Source organism: Alosa alosa, chromosome 4 (assembly GCF_017589495.1).
Source record: "Alosa alosa isolate M-15738 ecotype Scorff River chromosome 4, AALO_Geno_1.1, whole genome shotgun sequence".
Classification (NCBI taxonomy): domain Eukaryota; kingdom Metazoa; phylum Chordata; class Actinopteri; order Clupeiformes; family Clupeidae; genus Alosa; species Alosa alosa.
This window is the reverse complement of record NC_063192.1, coordinates 12,114,797-12,130,956: the sequence shown is the minus strand read 5'-3', so window position 1 is coordinate 12,130,956 and position 16,160 is coordinate 12,114,797. Positions and strand designations below refer to the sequence as shown.

Sequence of the window (16,160 nt, the reverse complement as noted above, 5' to 3'; positions counted from 1 at the left end):
ACACAAACCATAGGATTGTTATGTTCTATGCATTCACCTGTAGGTGGCATTAATTATATAGTAAGTGTACCCTGTAGCCTCGTTTTGGTTTAAAACAATGGCCGTTATGTGAATAAAGCTAATACTCCCTTTACTTTGCTGTTTGCATCTTTTTGTACATTAAAAACCAATAGGTCGCGACCGCAAAAGGGGTGCTATCTCTATAGGTAGATATGAACAACGTATGACTTATGGCCTGAAAAAAGTTCAGTCAAACATTTTTTTTTTTTCACTTTAATCCCTGCATACATACATACATGCGCACACACACACACACACACACACACAGGTGTGCATTCACTCACTGTGTGGACAGAGTCAAAGTGTGTTGACTTAGTTTTATGAAGCTCAGCTTTGCCTTTTTGCTTCTGTTTGTACATTTCTCCATGCAAATATGTGTTCAAGTATGCTACATGTTTGGATTTGTAGGTGTGATCCAAGGTACTACAGATGCCTCTCTGAGTATGGAACAGTCTCTGTTCTATTATTCTGATAGCTGAGTTGTTAGCTATAGTGATGGCAGCTGTAAAGCCAGCAGGGAAATCCATTGGGTGATCTTTATGTCTGCAGCAACAAGTTACCCCCTCCCCACGCAGACAGTCTCTTATCTAGGGCTCCTTTTTTCCCCGACTCCAAAATAAGGAATGGAAGACCAGCTCAGTTATTGTCTGGATCTTGAAACCAGATATCCTCTTGTTTTCTCTCCTTTATAAGTCTTTTTTTTCATTCTACATCTTTCTTTTCCTGCCTCCTTCTCTCTCTCTCCCTCCCTCTCGCCTTCCTTAACACAAACCATCTGGAAGCTCTGCAGCAGAGGCAGCGGCGGCAGCCGTGCACAAAGCCACATCCCAGGACCCGCTGATTTCAGGGCAAATTAGCTGCAACCTCTGCCGCCGCCAAGGCCCCCCCTTTGATTTGACTTATTACAGGGCTTTAGATCAACTTTGCCGAATTCCAGTGGGATGCCGTAATGGCGGTGTCGGACCCACGCACGCCTTTTATCTGGCGGAGGCGGCGAGGTGTATTGTGTCTCAGTAGGGCTCCCGGGCCACTGTGATGCCTATTATTTTGATAGGCTCAGACACTCGAGAAGAAAAACGAGCAGGAAAGGGAGAGAGAACAGAGAGGTAGTGCAGAGAACGAAAATGTATCAGAATATAAAATGCTATCAAGATGTAGCCGTGCTGTGTGTGTGTGTGTGTGTGTAGTGCTAGCATTCATCTTTTATTTGGGGCTTGAGCTGGAGCTATCTACCTGGAGAGGAATGAAAGTTGGAGGAGACTGGAGACCTGCTGCTGGTGTTGATGACGGCGAGAGAGACAGCTTCTCTCCTGTTCCTCCACTTCAAACACACAGAGACAGACACACACACACAACAATAACACCCACACACCTCCCACTACAGTTTTCAGTAGTGTTCTTTCAGACGACCACAAGACCAAACATAACATTGACATTGATTTTTTTTATTTTTTTTTCTCCCGAGCTAACCTATATTTTGTTGTTGTTTGGGTACAGGGGAAAGTGTAACATCACCCACTTCTCCGACATATTCGCCGCCAGGGAGTTCAAAGCCCGCATCGACTCCTTCTTCTATATCTTGGGATACAACCCAGAGACAAGGTAAGGACTGACCCCACCCCTCCTTCCTCCAACCATCCCTGTATCCCCACTTTTGGCCAGCCCCCGGCGATGTCCCAGCAAGGCTTGTTGTGTGTGATCACATGCCTGGTTTGTGCGCCATCACATGCCTGGTTTGTGCATACATTGTTGAGCATTTCCCCCAAAGCCCCAGCCCCTCTCTCCCTCCAAGCAACTGCAGGATAATCTTATCACGGTCACGTGAGGCCCGACTGCAGAGCGTGAATGGCTGTTCCTCTGACCTGGGGGGGAGGTGGCAGGTTGTCGTGGAGGTTGTAAAAACACACTGCGGCCAACCCCTCCTCTGACCCGTAGTCCAACACACTCGACATCAGCAGTTTTGCTCGGTGACATAAAGCGCTGGACCATTGTTGCCTCGTGAGGAGTGGACCTGCAGCTTTGCACTGTGTGAGTCAGTGATAAATGATCCCCAGTGATCCTTTATTTGCTTCCCTCCATGAAATGGCTTTGTGTCATCAAAAACCACAGTGGGGGAAAAAAATAATCCGCTCTGTTCGCTGCTATTTGTCTGTTACTGTTTCTTTCATTCATTGCTATGGTGATGTCAAGGAGTCTTCTATATTGTGCTTGCACACCAGTGGGTCACCCAGCCTTTTTTGGTTTAGAACCTTTCTTATTGTCATTTGTGGAGTGTCTGTTGAAATGAATGTTGTGCACTTTCTTCAGTTCATGTCATTGATCATAGAGAAAAGTAGTGGGTGTTGGTAAAGTAGTGGGTGTTAGGTAGTATACTCAAATGCTTTTGTTGGATTTAGTTGCACTTGCATAAAAGTTGCTTAGCATACTCTTCATCTTATGCGTGAGGTGTGAGGACCCCCGTCTCTCAAAGACCTTGTGTCCGCAGCGCATTATCTGGCGGAAGGCACTAGAGTGCTTAATTGGGATCACCCACACCTGTTTGAAAGCAGCCTTTAAAAAATGCAGAAGTTCTTGGCCTCTCGAGATAAACACACGCAGCGCCTGACCCTACATGGAGATCCCAACACTCACAAGCTCTCTCCTCCACAACACACACACACGCACTCATTATCGCTCTCATACACTTCCTTCACTTCATAAGTCATTCTCTTTAATACTAGTGTAAAGGTGAGATGATCGGCACTTTTTGCAGTAAGCTTTGTTACAAAACCCCTCGGCTGGTGGCCATTGCTTCTTAGCTTGGGGATTGAATTACCATTTCCTTCAGAAATTCCTCTCCACATAGACTGCTAGGTCGGACGCTTGCAAGAGTGAAATGAGGTTATTTGGATCCATCGCCCATTCCCTAGCTGTGTATCATCCCGCGCCAATGTTTTTTATTATTTTACATTTCTGCCTTGGCAGAAAATATTGGCTGATAAATTCACTTTTCCCGTTCTGCAGCTTTCTCTCACTTCATTTGCCTCTGCAGTGGAGCTCTTAATGCTAAACATATGCTCCTGGCTCAGCCCCCGGTTCGTGCTAAGTCACGAACACAGATACCTTCTCTCCGTGCCGTGTGACGTCTGGCTCGATGGAGAGACGTTGGGCCTAGTCTGTGGAAGGATGTTTTCTTTTGTGTCCCTGTGCAAATCAAGATAGTGAGATCACCGGAAGTGGAGATGGCCAACCAAGAGAAGATAGTCCTGCTCTCAGATAGCTGTTCTGTGCAGGTCACGGTGTGCTTATGGATGCCAGTTGTTGTCCTGTAGTGTTATGCAAAAGTTTTCAGACAATGAGTTGCATTTGAAATGCTTGTCTTGTCGCATGTTTGAACTTGAGGTTTAAATTAACTGTGAGATAGAAGGCAAGTTGGTTTGCATGTTCAATAAGAAATATTAGGCTACTGCTCATTCACCAACCGATATAACTGAAGAGCATTTTTTTATCAATTTGCATTCATTATTGTTGTTATTATTTGGATTAATATTGTGATAAAAAGAAAAATGCAATACTAACCATCACAATGCACCGTGTCATTTCATGGTTCAAATATTGTCAAATATATGGCAATATAAGGTGTTCAGAAGTTGAAGAAGACACAATTTGTTAACATGTGATTTGACATGATTTATCAGTGTTTCCCCTAGAAATTTTTCCAGCAGCGGTGCTGTTGATCGTAGGAAGCCTTTTTATTCCTCCCTTTAGTCAATTTCGGCATGGGTGTCTTAACTTTTGCACAGCACTGTATAAACTATATAGACTTCTCTTTCATGCCATTACAATACAGTGTAATGACATGAAAAAGAAGTCTATATAGTTTATACAGTGCTGTGCAAGTCTTATTGAGTGCCTGTCACTTTAATGCCGTGACGACCCGTGAGACTTGCTTGATTCTCACGGTTTAAGCTAACTTAGTAGCGTTGTTGTGCATTGTGCATAAGAATATGTGAATGAAATTAATTATGTTTCCCATGTCATTTGGTAAAATAAATGCTCAAAAACTTGAAGAAAATCTATCTTGGATTATAGCAGTGTGTATACAAGTGTCTTGTATCATATCTATAATTTTGGTGAGCTCTACAGGAATTAGAAAACTATCTCAGATGTAAATGATTGCGTATCCTATTACTCAAATTCAATTAAACCCACCAATAGGCTAGCTAGACCTTAGTTTCACAGCCTAGGTATGTTAGCAACACAGGGCTTGAAAGCATTGCCTGTATCACAAACAAAAACAAAACAATGCGTGGAATTTATCTGGGAATAGGCTGAAGGTAGGGGCGAGCTATCTCGCTGGCGTGTTTAATTTGGTTCCTTGGTTAACATAATGTAGGCTACGTTTTTTTGCACAAAATTGCGTCTGCTAATAAACTTAAACATAAACACAAACAAGCGTGATCTCCTGTAGAATCCCTGACTGCGCCTTCATTGAAAGTTAGCCTACTATTATTTGTTGACATGAAACCTGAACAAACGGCAGCTGTTCCTGAAGTTCACTTGCGTCTATTTTTTATTTATTTTTTTAATTAGGCAACTTTTTTTGCAGTGGCGCTTGAATTCCAGGAGCGGCGCTGCGCCGCTGATGAATACATTGTAGGGGAAACACTGTTTATTCTTATTTTTTCCAATTTTCAGGAAGGTAGTTTGTAAAGTACTCTTTTAAGAGATAGATATTTTACTTTTGTGCTTTGCACAAGGAGTGAAATAAATGAGTTTGAGATCCTAATTTGATTTCAAGTCTTATTTGGTGATGGCCGAACAGTGAGCTTTGAATCGTATATCAATGTATCATTTCACCCCTATGCATTGCATTAGGGAGTAGGATTCCCTTGTCTCCATATACATACTTTAATGGGCTGCATAAGAATTTGATAGCTGGACTATTTTGGTTCTCTCTGTGGTTGTGTAATATCTTGCAATTTCATTGTCAAAGGATATGATTTGTCGTACAAAACAAAGCTTGTACAGTGATAGTCTCCCTTCCAATGGATACAAACTCCTGTTTATCCAGCCGTTTCGCATTTCTTGTGGTACATGTAACAGCCTCTTGGAACAAGACCTAGTGAGAACCTTTCAGAACTTTATTTTTAGAATAAACATAATACTACAAACTGATTTGACATTCAACAAGCCCTTTCAAAATAGCTTAAATGTGTTTATGTTCATCATGAGCTAGAGCTCATTCCCATAAAAAGTCTTCCTTTGTGAAATATTCCCTACAACATTCCCTACATGTACACCTGCACCACTGGACTAATGAAATATATGTGGTAGCTGAAAGCACAGCCACATGAATCTAGAGTGTTGTGAATGGGACAGTCTGATATTTACATAACAAAAAGGTCCCATGTCTTTGCGGTCTCAGCTGTGTCATTCTGTCACATTCTATGAATGTGCCTACAAAGTACAAGTTATGGGTGACTTGTGTATGCTATACTTTTCACCTTTTTGTCTGGGGATGGTGCCTCACTTTGGAGATTTAAGGATGCATAGTCCTTCCCAGAATGCAGTAGCATTGTTTATCAACTTATCTTTATTTTTTGTGGCACTTTACTGTTTTGTGATGGCCTATATCCACACATGCTGCTGTGAAAGAAAGATGCCAACTTTTTGAGAAATTAGCTTATTTTGCCATCTACCCAAGAGTTTGATAAGACAAGACAAGTTAGATAAGATAAGACATACCCTTCTCTGTGTGTGCAATAACCCAGTTTGACACTGTTGGCCTACCTTAGCATAATTTACTGGAAGTGGGTTATTCCAGTTAGCCTACAGCTCGTTTTAGCTATCTAACTCTGGGGTAGATGGCAAATACGCAAATTTCCCAAAAATTTAAAACACTTTGAGGGTCACTGGGTTCGTGCTGGTGTGAGTCAGTGAGTGTCATGGAGGCTGAAATGTACCGCCACGTTGTTTTCCAGCACAGTATTTTGTTAGCTGCCTGCAGATGTGGTCAAGCATTAGCCATTAGTGGCCATTAATATTGTATATGATCTGTGCCCTGTTATACTTCTCTTTATTTTTCTATTACAACCAGATGTATCATTGCAGGGCTTTCCAAAACAAAAAAAGATGGTATTACTGAAGTAGGCTATAACATAGTTTTGTTTCTTTGCTTGTTGCAGCAAAATAATTAATAAACACAGCTCTCCTTTTAAAACTGGTTGAAGCAGCTGTGGTTCAATATGGGTGTATCTGTATTGTGATTGAATGTAGTCTAGATGAAATAGTATAATTACAGTTTTTTTCCCTCTGAACCTTCTGTTTACAGACCCATACGTATGTATGCGCATAAACATTTGGAGATAATTATACTGCACTTTAACTGCTTATCACTGTTTATCAGAGTTGACAAACATTTTCCCCTCTGAAACTAATGCACCACTTGGCAAGTTGTTAAAATTACAAATTACAATACAAACATTTTAGTATGGAATTGTCCCCGAGAACTGGGGTACAATGCTGTGTTTGTTAAGCTCTCCAAGAGTACAGCAAGTTGTTCTGCAATCCACCTTCAGTATTGTTTCCCAAGTCTGAACACTTATACAACCTTGATGAGAGAAGTGCTCGAAACATGTACATTTTGAACAAAGCCACCTTTTCAGTAGATATACTTAGATTTGTATTAAAAGTCCCAATCCCATTTAAACCATAGACAAGACTAGCCTATTCAGACTGGAGTTGTTCAAATGTTTCTTTTGTTTAGACACCCTTGATGTAGAAGTGAGATATTGAAATGATACAACATGGGAGAATCTTTATCTTTTTAATTGAACATTTGCAGATATGTTTTTGCTGGCATAGGCTCTAATTTTATATTCCATAAATGAAAGGCAACCAGAAATGAAGGCAAACTCCTGCTGGTAAAGATGTGCTCCCTTAAGGAAAATAAACCCTGCAAAGCTATTATAGAGGGCTGGCACAACAGTCAGTGTGAGGTGACAATAAAGGATTTCCATTTTCCCCTGGAAATCATGAAAAGGGGGGAAAAGAGGGCTTGAGAAATCTGGGGGCTTGCATAGTCGCTGCGATACATCTCCGCTGTTGCCTATTGCGAGCCCCCTTTGCTGGGGCCCCACTCAATCACAGTCTATCACCCTCTCCGGCTGTCTCCCTCCCTCCCCGCTCCGCTTGTTTGGTATGCTGTACGGGGCGTCAGCAACCTCGCGACTCGGCCTTGTTTATGGAGCAGACGTGCGGAGGAGATGGATTGCGTTTCCAGCGTGTGTCTGTGTGTAAGGTCGTGGCACATGCTCAGTTGTGTCTGTCGGAACGGGAACTCTGTACGCGGCGCGTGAAGGCTGAGGTCACAGCACAAGCTCAGTGAAAATCTCACCGAGCGATTGCCCGAGCCTCCATTTTGAGTACCTAGAAATAGGTGCGAAAGGAGAGTTTGTGTAAACCACCTTGGCCAACAAACTGTCAAATTTAAAAACGCAATAGCTTCGTCTGCATCATGGACGACTTATTCAGTCCGCGAAGGTAGGTTTGCACATTCGGCTTCACCTGTTAAGCTGTAAATCTGCGCTGTACTTGCTGCTGTCTCTGTTCCATCTGAACTCGCTGACGTGTTTACCTTTGTGGTTTTTATTCTTGCCGGCGTATCGTTATTTCTTTGTCAATGACATCAATTGTTATCGCGAACGCATGTCACCAGCATGCACGGAATATAATCGGTATTCGCTGTGTAGTGGCATTGTAGAATACACATCATAAACCTTTAGCGAAGTGGCTTGTAGGAAGTCGTCTGGCTAACGTTACATTTTCCAGCGCGGCTACAATTTGTTAATTCAAATATGTAACCGCAGCATGCACATCTGCCATGGCAGTGTAGCGACTAGTAGGCTATTGTTGGTGAAGCAACGTTCTTATTATTGTTGCCTTATTAGAAAGAGAAGCTGTGCATTAGGGACTCCATTTTGCAGTACTTTTATGTTCTCGTGTTTACAATTGAGATGACATGGCGTTGGAGGTGTCTGGGAGCTTTGTGTACGTTTATGCTCATTGTGCAGAAGCACTATGATTCCTTATGAAGTAGCGTCTGCGTTAGCATTAATATCAAGAAAAGTTTGGACCTTTCGATGTATTTATGCAATGTTATGACAGTGTTACAGTCGTGCGAGGATTGGATGAGATTGGTGGAAGGGGCGGGGTTTGTCTTGATTACTGTTCGTGGTCGAGTTAAATGCTGTGCAGAGTATTTGCGGTGGATTGGATGCTCATTTCATTCAGAAAACTGTCGTGACAACTGACAAGTTACTACAGAAGACCTAGTGGGGCATGCCTAATCTACCTTGGATTGTAAGGATGCACACTGGTGACAAATAGGCAAATACAAACTATGAACAATATATCAAGCAGAGGAAAGCAAAATAAACAACTTGAACTTGGGAAAAATAAAAACAATTAATTGGGCTTTAGAAAAGTTGTGGATGAAGTAAATTCATGACTTCATGATCACAACTTATTATTTATAGCATTATTGTGTTACTTTGATCCTGTGTTGTGTTATAAATATAAAACTGTAGCTTTGTAAGAGTAATAAATCCATTATACTCAGACGTTAACCTCTTCAGTATTGTAGTTGTGGATTTCTAATGTGATTTCTGATGAAAGTCAAATGGTAAGGTATCACTCATGAAATTAATTTTAACATGGGTCCTGTTTTAGATGCTTATTTATGGTGCAATAAGTCCATAAAAGCATTACCAGTCTCTGAGCGCTGCAATGAAGGAAAATGACTTGTGGACACAAGGTTTGGGGCTAAACTGACCAATCCCCACACACACACACACACTGGATCAGATAAAGTGCAGTTGAATAGCCAACTTTATGAATGAAGTTTGTCTGTGTTGTCTGTTGAACAGTCTTGTCTGTTCAACAGGCAAAGACTGTTACAACAGAACAAAGTCTGTGTGTTGTATTGTTCTTGGCATAAAGACATTTGTTAGATTTGTGATGTATAGATTCTAGTTACTTGTTATATCTAATATGACGTTGTTGTTGTTGTTATTGTTGTTGTTGTTGTTGTTGTTGTTGTTGTTATTATTATTATTAGTAGTAGTAGTAGTAGTAGTAGTAGTAGTAGTAGTAGTAGTAGTAGTAGTAGTAGTAGTAGTAGTGCTTAAGCTTCCATTTTTGGCATAATTTATTTTTTAGGTTATTGAACAAGAGGGTATACAAAGTGTTAAGTGATATTGTTAGGAATATGCAATACACCGTTAAATTTGGATTATGCACTCTTAATTCTGGGGTTATAAAATGTTGTTCAGTAGGACATCAATGGGGTGTCCTTTCTGTTGAACAAAGAAACAAAGTTATATCCATAGCCCACCATGCAAAAGTTCAGAATTCTGGAATTTATGTTATTGGGTGATATGTGCAAACTTGTGGCCAGCTGAATAATGTGGAACAGAGATTTGGTCTCTGCAGATGGGTTGGCTGATGGATAGCTTATAATATTATTTATTTTATGGCTGTTTGATGGATGACAAACATGACCGACTCCTCCCCGAGATGTTTTTCAAAATACAAAGTCAAAAAATTCAGCATCTCATGTTATATAGATGTACACATACATTTCGTACATCTGTTTTTGCTCACTTTCTGACCATCTTGCTTGGAGGAATTCCCTCTAAACGTTTCAGTGCCAAGACTTTTGTAAAGGTTGTGCTATGGCTGCCTATAGATCCCCATCTCCTGTGCAAGTGCCTGTCGTTTCTCCGCCCTGGCTCTGCCAAAATCTTTATAGCAGACGTGTTCAGGAGCTCTGCTGCACTTCCCAGGCCATGTCTCGCGGACTCGACACACAGCTGAAAGTGGATTGTCGAGAGATCACCTGGTTTTTGCACGTTACACTCAGCATGTGCTCTTGGCAAGACTGTTTCAAACGCTGTTGCTGTCCATCTGCACGGGAGTAAGAAAATACATAGTTGAGAACGGTGTTAAGTGTTTGCCTGTAAGTTATGGCGAAACTCCCCCTTTGCTTTTTGAAGAAAGAGCTACTTAATCCCCAGCCTACTTCATTTATTTTCTAACATATTTCTCTTTCATGGGGGAGATTTGTTTAATATTTCAGCCTGTTCTGTGCCCTGTGCATCTGTCCGCCGTATGGACCTCTCCTTTCAGACCGTTCCTGCACACAGAGGATGTGGTTGTGTAGGAGTGTAGGGGGGAGACTGGTGTTTATGAAACATAGTCAGAAGAGAGGTTTATGATTTGAAGACTTGAAACACAAGCAGGCAAGCAAGCTGAGCTAGAGCCTCTCCGGTTTCCAGCCAGGTTCAGCCTGACCCCCCACCCCACCTCAAGCCCCTTTACTACCCCCACCTCACCGCGAATGGAGTGAGAGTTTCTCCGGATGCAAATCATCGTGACAGTTTCTGGGCTGCTTTCTCGCATGCAGGGGCTATATGAAAAATATTCTTGCGTTGCCCTGGCAACCGGAAAGGGGCTTTTTTGGAAAAGGGGGGCATAAAAAAAGAGAGGAGAGGGGGAGTCTTGTCATTTTCTTTAATCCACTGCAGCTGGAGATCGGAACACTGTTATTAAATTGTGGTTGCCATGGCGACCGGCTCTCTTTTTCGCCACGGCAGCCATTTCAGCGGTGCCTGCCGCTACTCCCTCACATCATCTCTCGCTTTGAGGAGGTGGGGGGGGGGGGTGGCTGGTGGGGTGAGGTGGTGTACTGTACCTCTCCGCCTAAACAATGAGGCTTTGCCGGGAGCTCACTCTTTCAGCCTCTTTGTTCTCCTCAGTGTGCCACAAGTCAGTGTTGTTTTGTTTGTTTGTGTTTGTGTGCCTTGGGCCCTGGAACAAAAGAAAATACACATTTGTTTCTGTTGGGCTCAGTAGGAGGATAAGGCTGTGTTATGATCACCAGATGTATCACCTAATAATCTCACCAGCTTCATGCAGTCGCTATTTAAAACTGAGATGGATATCTCCTTACCATGATTACATGCTAAACTGATCTCCTAGACTAGACTCTAAATCATTCAGAGGTGTACTGAGATTGATCTATTTGATTGAATGTTTCTGTGTTTTCTCACAATATGTTCCCTCCTCTTTTGTGTTGCAGGCGGCTAAACAGCACACAAGGGGAGATCCGAGTAGGTCCCAGCCACCAGGTACAGTGTGTCCCCTCACAGTACCCATACTAAACATGTCACACGAAACCTGCCCACAACCCTCCACCTGTAACTTTCAACCTGTTCAGATCACAGGCATTACAGGGCACACAACACACCTCAGTCAACTGCCTAGACACACTGGACAAGACGATGACAGTCCCACCTGTGCATCATAGTAATTCCTGCAAAATTCTTCTCACCTCTCAAATACAGCGTTTAAAAGGAATAGTTCGGTGCTACCTCCCATTTAGCTTATCCACAGACTCTTAATATGCACAATGGAGAGAATAAATATAAGCAATACGTAGTATATTCAAAAAGATTAAAAGATAGCACACATAAAGAACACAAAAATGCTAATGCTTTGGGGCTGTTTGTGTTACAATATCTTCATCACATATGTGTATATATGAATAACCAATATCAAATCAAACTTTAATCTCTAACCATAAGTTGGTGTGACCTCTCAATAATGGAGAGCTAGAGAGAGAAAGAGAGCAGCAATAGAGATGTCAGGTCTTGCTCAGATATGAGATGTAACATGGCCACCCAACCTTCCAGAAAAATCTTCATTCTGTGTTGAGAGGTAGGGCAAAAGATGGACCCGACGAAAAAATAAAAGGCGGAACGGCACCAGCAATTACTGCCAGACGATTTTTTGAAGCCCACACAGCTCTCGCGTGGAATAATTACAGTGCCAGGCAGGCCCTGTCGACGGCTCCAACGGGAGCGGATGAAACAGAAAGCCGAGTTGCACATCACGCGCACTCTGCCGAAACGACTTCCAGTAGCTCCCGCGTCATGAACCAATCATTCAGCACCCAACTGCACAGCCACGTGTGAACTCGGATAGATTAGACTGGAGCAAAGAATAGGATCCCTCACTCTCCAATGTTTGTTCCTCCGTTGAAGCCGTTCAGTTCAACCAAGGATCGATTTACAAGTGCAGGTCCAGTTAACTGTTCCTTTAGTGTTGCCTTTGTGGCTGCATTGTCCAAAGTAATGTAAAATACATGAACAGGGTCATGTTTGGTCCTGATGATACCAGTTCTCTGTAATGACTGTATTATTGAGTAGGTACAGCATGATAAGAGGGCAATGGTTGCCGTTAACAATGACCTTTGTAAAAAGAGTAAAACACGTAATGCGGAACTATAGACTCACAGTATTATAAATATGTATTAAAGTATCTATAATTTGACTTTACGGCAGCCAACAATCAATTCCAGAATTGGCCGGGCCCTCACACACTTGAGTAGCCATAGTTAGTGTTAGCTTCTCCACTGAGAACATCTGTTTACCAATAACACAGACAGTAACAAAGTGTAACACTAGAGCCTTCGCACAAACAACTGTTTTTTTGCCTGAATTATTTAAAAGGCTTCATTCCAATATTTATCCCCACTGATTTGTGTTTCTCTCTAACCAGGTCACTCAGAAAAGCATTGCAAGTATGAGCCAGTAGAGACATTGTTTTTATTACACTGAGTGTGCGCGTGTGTGTGTTTGTGTGGCTGCCTGTAGTCTGACCTCTGCTCGCTGCTTTCCTCTGAAACCAGGCCAAGCTCCCAGACCTGCAGCCCTTTCCCTCTCCTGGCGGCCAGTCCGTGACTGAGAAAGAGGAGTTGGTGTGGATGCCGGGGGTCAACGACTGTGATCTGCTCATGTACCTTAGGGCAGCCAGGTGAGTGTCTCCTTCTCCACCTGCTTCAGATGTTCATTAGGGGTATGCATATGAATAATATTGAAATATTCCAACAACCGACAGTGTTAACTGATTGTTCACATCGTTGATCGAACTGGTTATGCATGTTACAGTAGCAACACTGCTATTTTGAGGGTGCATTATCGAGAGCTTAAGGTGGATAGCCTCTGGTCTTTCCTGTATGTCACTTGCAACAAGTCTCTACAAACTCAGAGGGGTATTCATTAGACTGTGAATTCTGTGGTATCCTTTTCATTTCTCTGCATTGTGTAGGCTACACGTGTTACACAAAACAGAAACACAGAACAGTCTCAGATCCACTGTTAATTAGGATCGCAACATTCTAAATGAATTAACAGTGACAAGGTAGCATACATTCTACTATATACTATAGCATACCATGGTAGCCTAACTTATGTGCTATGCTATGCTACACTATGCTACTGTAGTAGCACAGCTTCTACCATGATTCAATGCATTATAAAATGGCCAAAAAGGGATATTAGTATTGAATTATTATAACTTACTATTCCAAACCCCTAATGTCCAGTCTCAGCTGCCCTTATGTGTTGGGAGTGCTAGAGGAAGCCATCCTTATCTATCTGAGGTGGCTAAAGCTTTAGTACTTGTATATTTTTTGGGCTTTTTATGCCTTTAATTAGATAGGATAGTGAAGATTGACAGGAAGTGAGTTAGAGAGAGAGTCTGGGTGGGATCCGGAAAGGACCACGGGACGGGAATTGAACCCGGGTCGCCGGCGTACAGTGCAGGTGCCCCAGCAAGTCGCGCCACTGCTGGGGCCAGTACTTGTTAAATTAAGAGTGTTTCCGTTGTTTGAAGTTGTTTTGTTTTTTTGTCACTGTTGAAGTTGTTGTATGTGTACCTCTCTTTTACCAGAATTTCCCAACTATTAGCCATTGTTTATACATTGATTTTGCTAAAAAAAATTTACTTGGATAAAACACTGTCCTGCGGTTTATACACAATGCGGCTAATTCACAGGAAATTACTATAATTTATTCATATGTGGTGTGTCTGTTTGTGTGTGCACAGGAGCATGGCAGCGTTTGCGGGGATGTGTGACGGAGGTTCCACAGAGGATGGCTGCCTAGCTGCTTCCAGAGACGACACCACACTCAATGCGCTAAACACTGTAAGAGGCACTTCTAAATTCTACACACACACACACACTCACAATGGCAAAAATGTACTTTCTAAATCACTCACCAAAAGTAATTACACTACACAACATGGTAGAGAGCAGCAGAAGGGTCTCTTTTTGAAGAAGTACACAGTGGCGAGAACTGTGTGAGGAGATCTGAGCCCACACGCAGATTTAAACTGTCTGGGGAATCACTGCAAAGTAATCAGTGCTCAGTGCTTCATAGGAACTGGCAGACTTGGATGAGGAGGAGGTGTCGGAAGAGGGGAAACAGTGTCGCCCTCCTATCATGAGCGCCCAGCCTCTCACACTCCCCGTCGCAGAGACACAAGCACCAGATGTCTGCTGTGTCAGAATGCGCCTCTTGACACAGGAGGCAAATGAAAGGCGCTACTAATTAGTGTTGCCTGCCCGGAAAACATGAATAAATATCAGGCAACAGATATAACGAGCCGTATTCACCCAGCCCCACCCGAGGAGTTCATGTGTGCCACATTCAGATAAGTCACAAGCAGCCACAGCCGCAGCAGCAGAATCAAAAAACGCCCCCCACCCCACACACACACACGCGCCTTGAATTTGAGCTTGTCGGTTCAAAGTTCTGCTGGCTTCCCTCAGAAACGGCGCCTCTGAAAATGGAATGACAGGGCTGAGGAAATAACCCGCCACAGATGCGGTAGTCTTTCCACCAGGGATCTCAAAATGTCCGCCTCCAGTAACAAAAGGCAGCGGCCGCCCATCCGCCACTGTTCAGAGAGAGCTCCTCCTTTGGCTTTCCGCAGGTGTGATTTACCGCCCGCGTGCCAGAGAGGCATGGAGCGATTTGTTCCCCCTTTCACTGTGAAAGTGATCATCAGCCCGGGCAAACCCCAAAGCATAAATCTGGCCGCTGCAGATTTCTTCTTTTTTTTTTTTTTTTTTTTACTGTTAATATTCCTCCTCCGCCTCTGTGTTGCAGCGATGGATTTACTGTTAATTGCTTTTAGCAAGTCAGATGCAGTATGCAGAGAGGGCCCTTGGAGCCTGCTAATGGCTTGCATAACAGGCCCGACCCGGTCTCCTGTAATCATCGTAAATTGAAGATGCTGCCTGTGTTATTGTTATGTGCTCTTTTATGGGAGAAGGCCCAGCGCTGACCCACTCATCACTTTAGCATAACGTTGCTCATATAAAGATTAATATCCAGGTTTATAGCTCAAAGGCCCTTATTAGGTAGGTCACTGGGGGTTGGTCTCTGGGGCTGTTGCTGAGTCCAGGGTTTGTCAAAAATAACTCTGTCCCCTTCTTTGAAGCCTGACGGGTCCGTACAGGTGTGGCATAAACACTCATCAAGTTTCAAGAGCAGGGGGCTTGCGCAATGATTGTGTTACTTGAAGGTATGCCTCAGCTGGAGGGGAAAAAGTAGATTCGTGTTGTTCTGGGCAGGCCGCAGGGTAGTTAATATACACGCTGGCGTTAAAGCCGCTGCGTGCTTCTGCGTGCTTTTGTTTAGAGAGGAGCTCGTCGCCTGGCGTGTGATCAACACCTTATCCGGCAAGCCGATGAAATACGGCCTCGAGAAGGGTGTCAAGAATCCTGATACCGTTCTCTGCTGCTGCACAACACTCGTCCACAGCCCCAGTCGACAAACATGGCCACACACACAGCAGCTATATGAAATAATAAGTTCATCTTTTGAAGTTTTACATCCACTCTCTCTCTCTCGCCAGTCCCCCTCTCCTGGTTTCTAGTCATCCAAATCAGCAAAAAAAAGATAATCATGGAACACCCCCCTGTTTCTTCAAACATGGCTTCCTTCTTCCTCCTCCATCCCCTTCTCTCATAATAATTTGACTGTGAAATGCAGTAGAAAAGAGCGAGATGCACATAAAAAGAAGTGGGCCAATTAAATTGGTCACAGCCAGGAGTGGTGCTGTATTTGAGAGGAGGAAGCCACGGAGCAGCAGCGGCGGCCTCGCTGGGCTACCGCAGGCACCAGGAAGAATCATTTGCTCTGTAATGGATCACTCGGGAGTTGAGCTGTAAGGAAATTGCTTTAGCAGGACCCGACATCGTCGTT

General features: G+C 43.2%; 1 protein-coding gene across 1 annotated transcript in view; it reads left to right on the top strand.

Moving 5' to 3' along the window:
• rerea (arginine-glutamic acid dipeptide (RE) repeats a) overlaps positions 1 to 16,160 on the top strand; it is a 126,408-nt gene that overhangs the window by 74,102 nt on the left and 36,146 nt on the right. Inside the window, 4 exon segments of the mRNA XM_048241607.1 lie at positions 1,558 to 1,662; positions 11,183 to 11,231; positions 12,794 to 12,918; positions 13,993 to 14,092. Coding sequence (XP_048097564.1) covers positions 1,558 to 1,662; positions 11,183 to 11,231; positions 12,794 to 12,918; positions 13,993 to 14,092 — 379 coding nt within the window.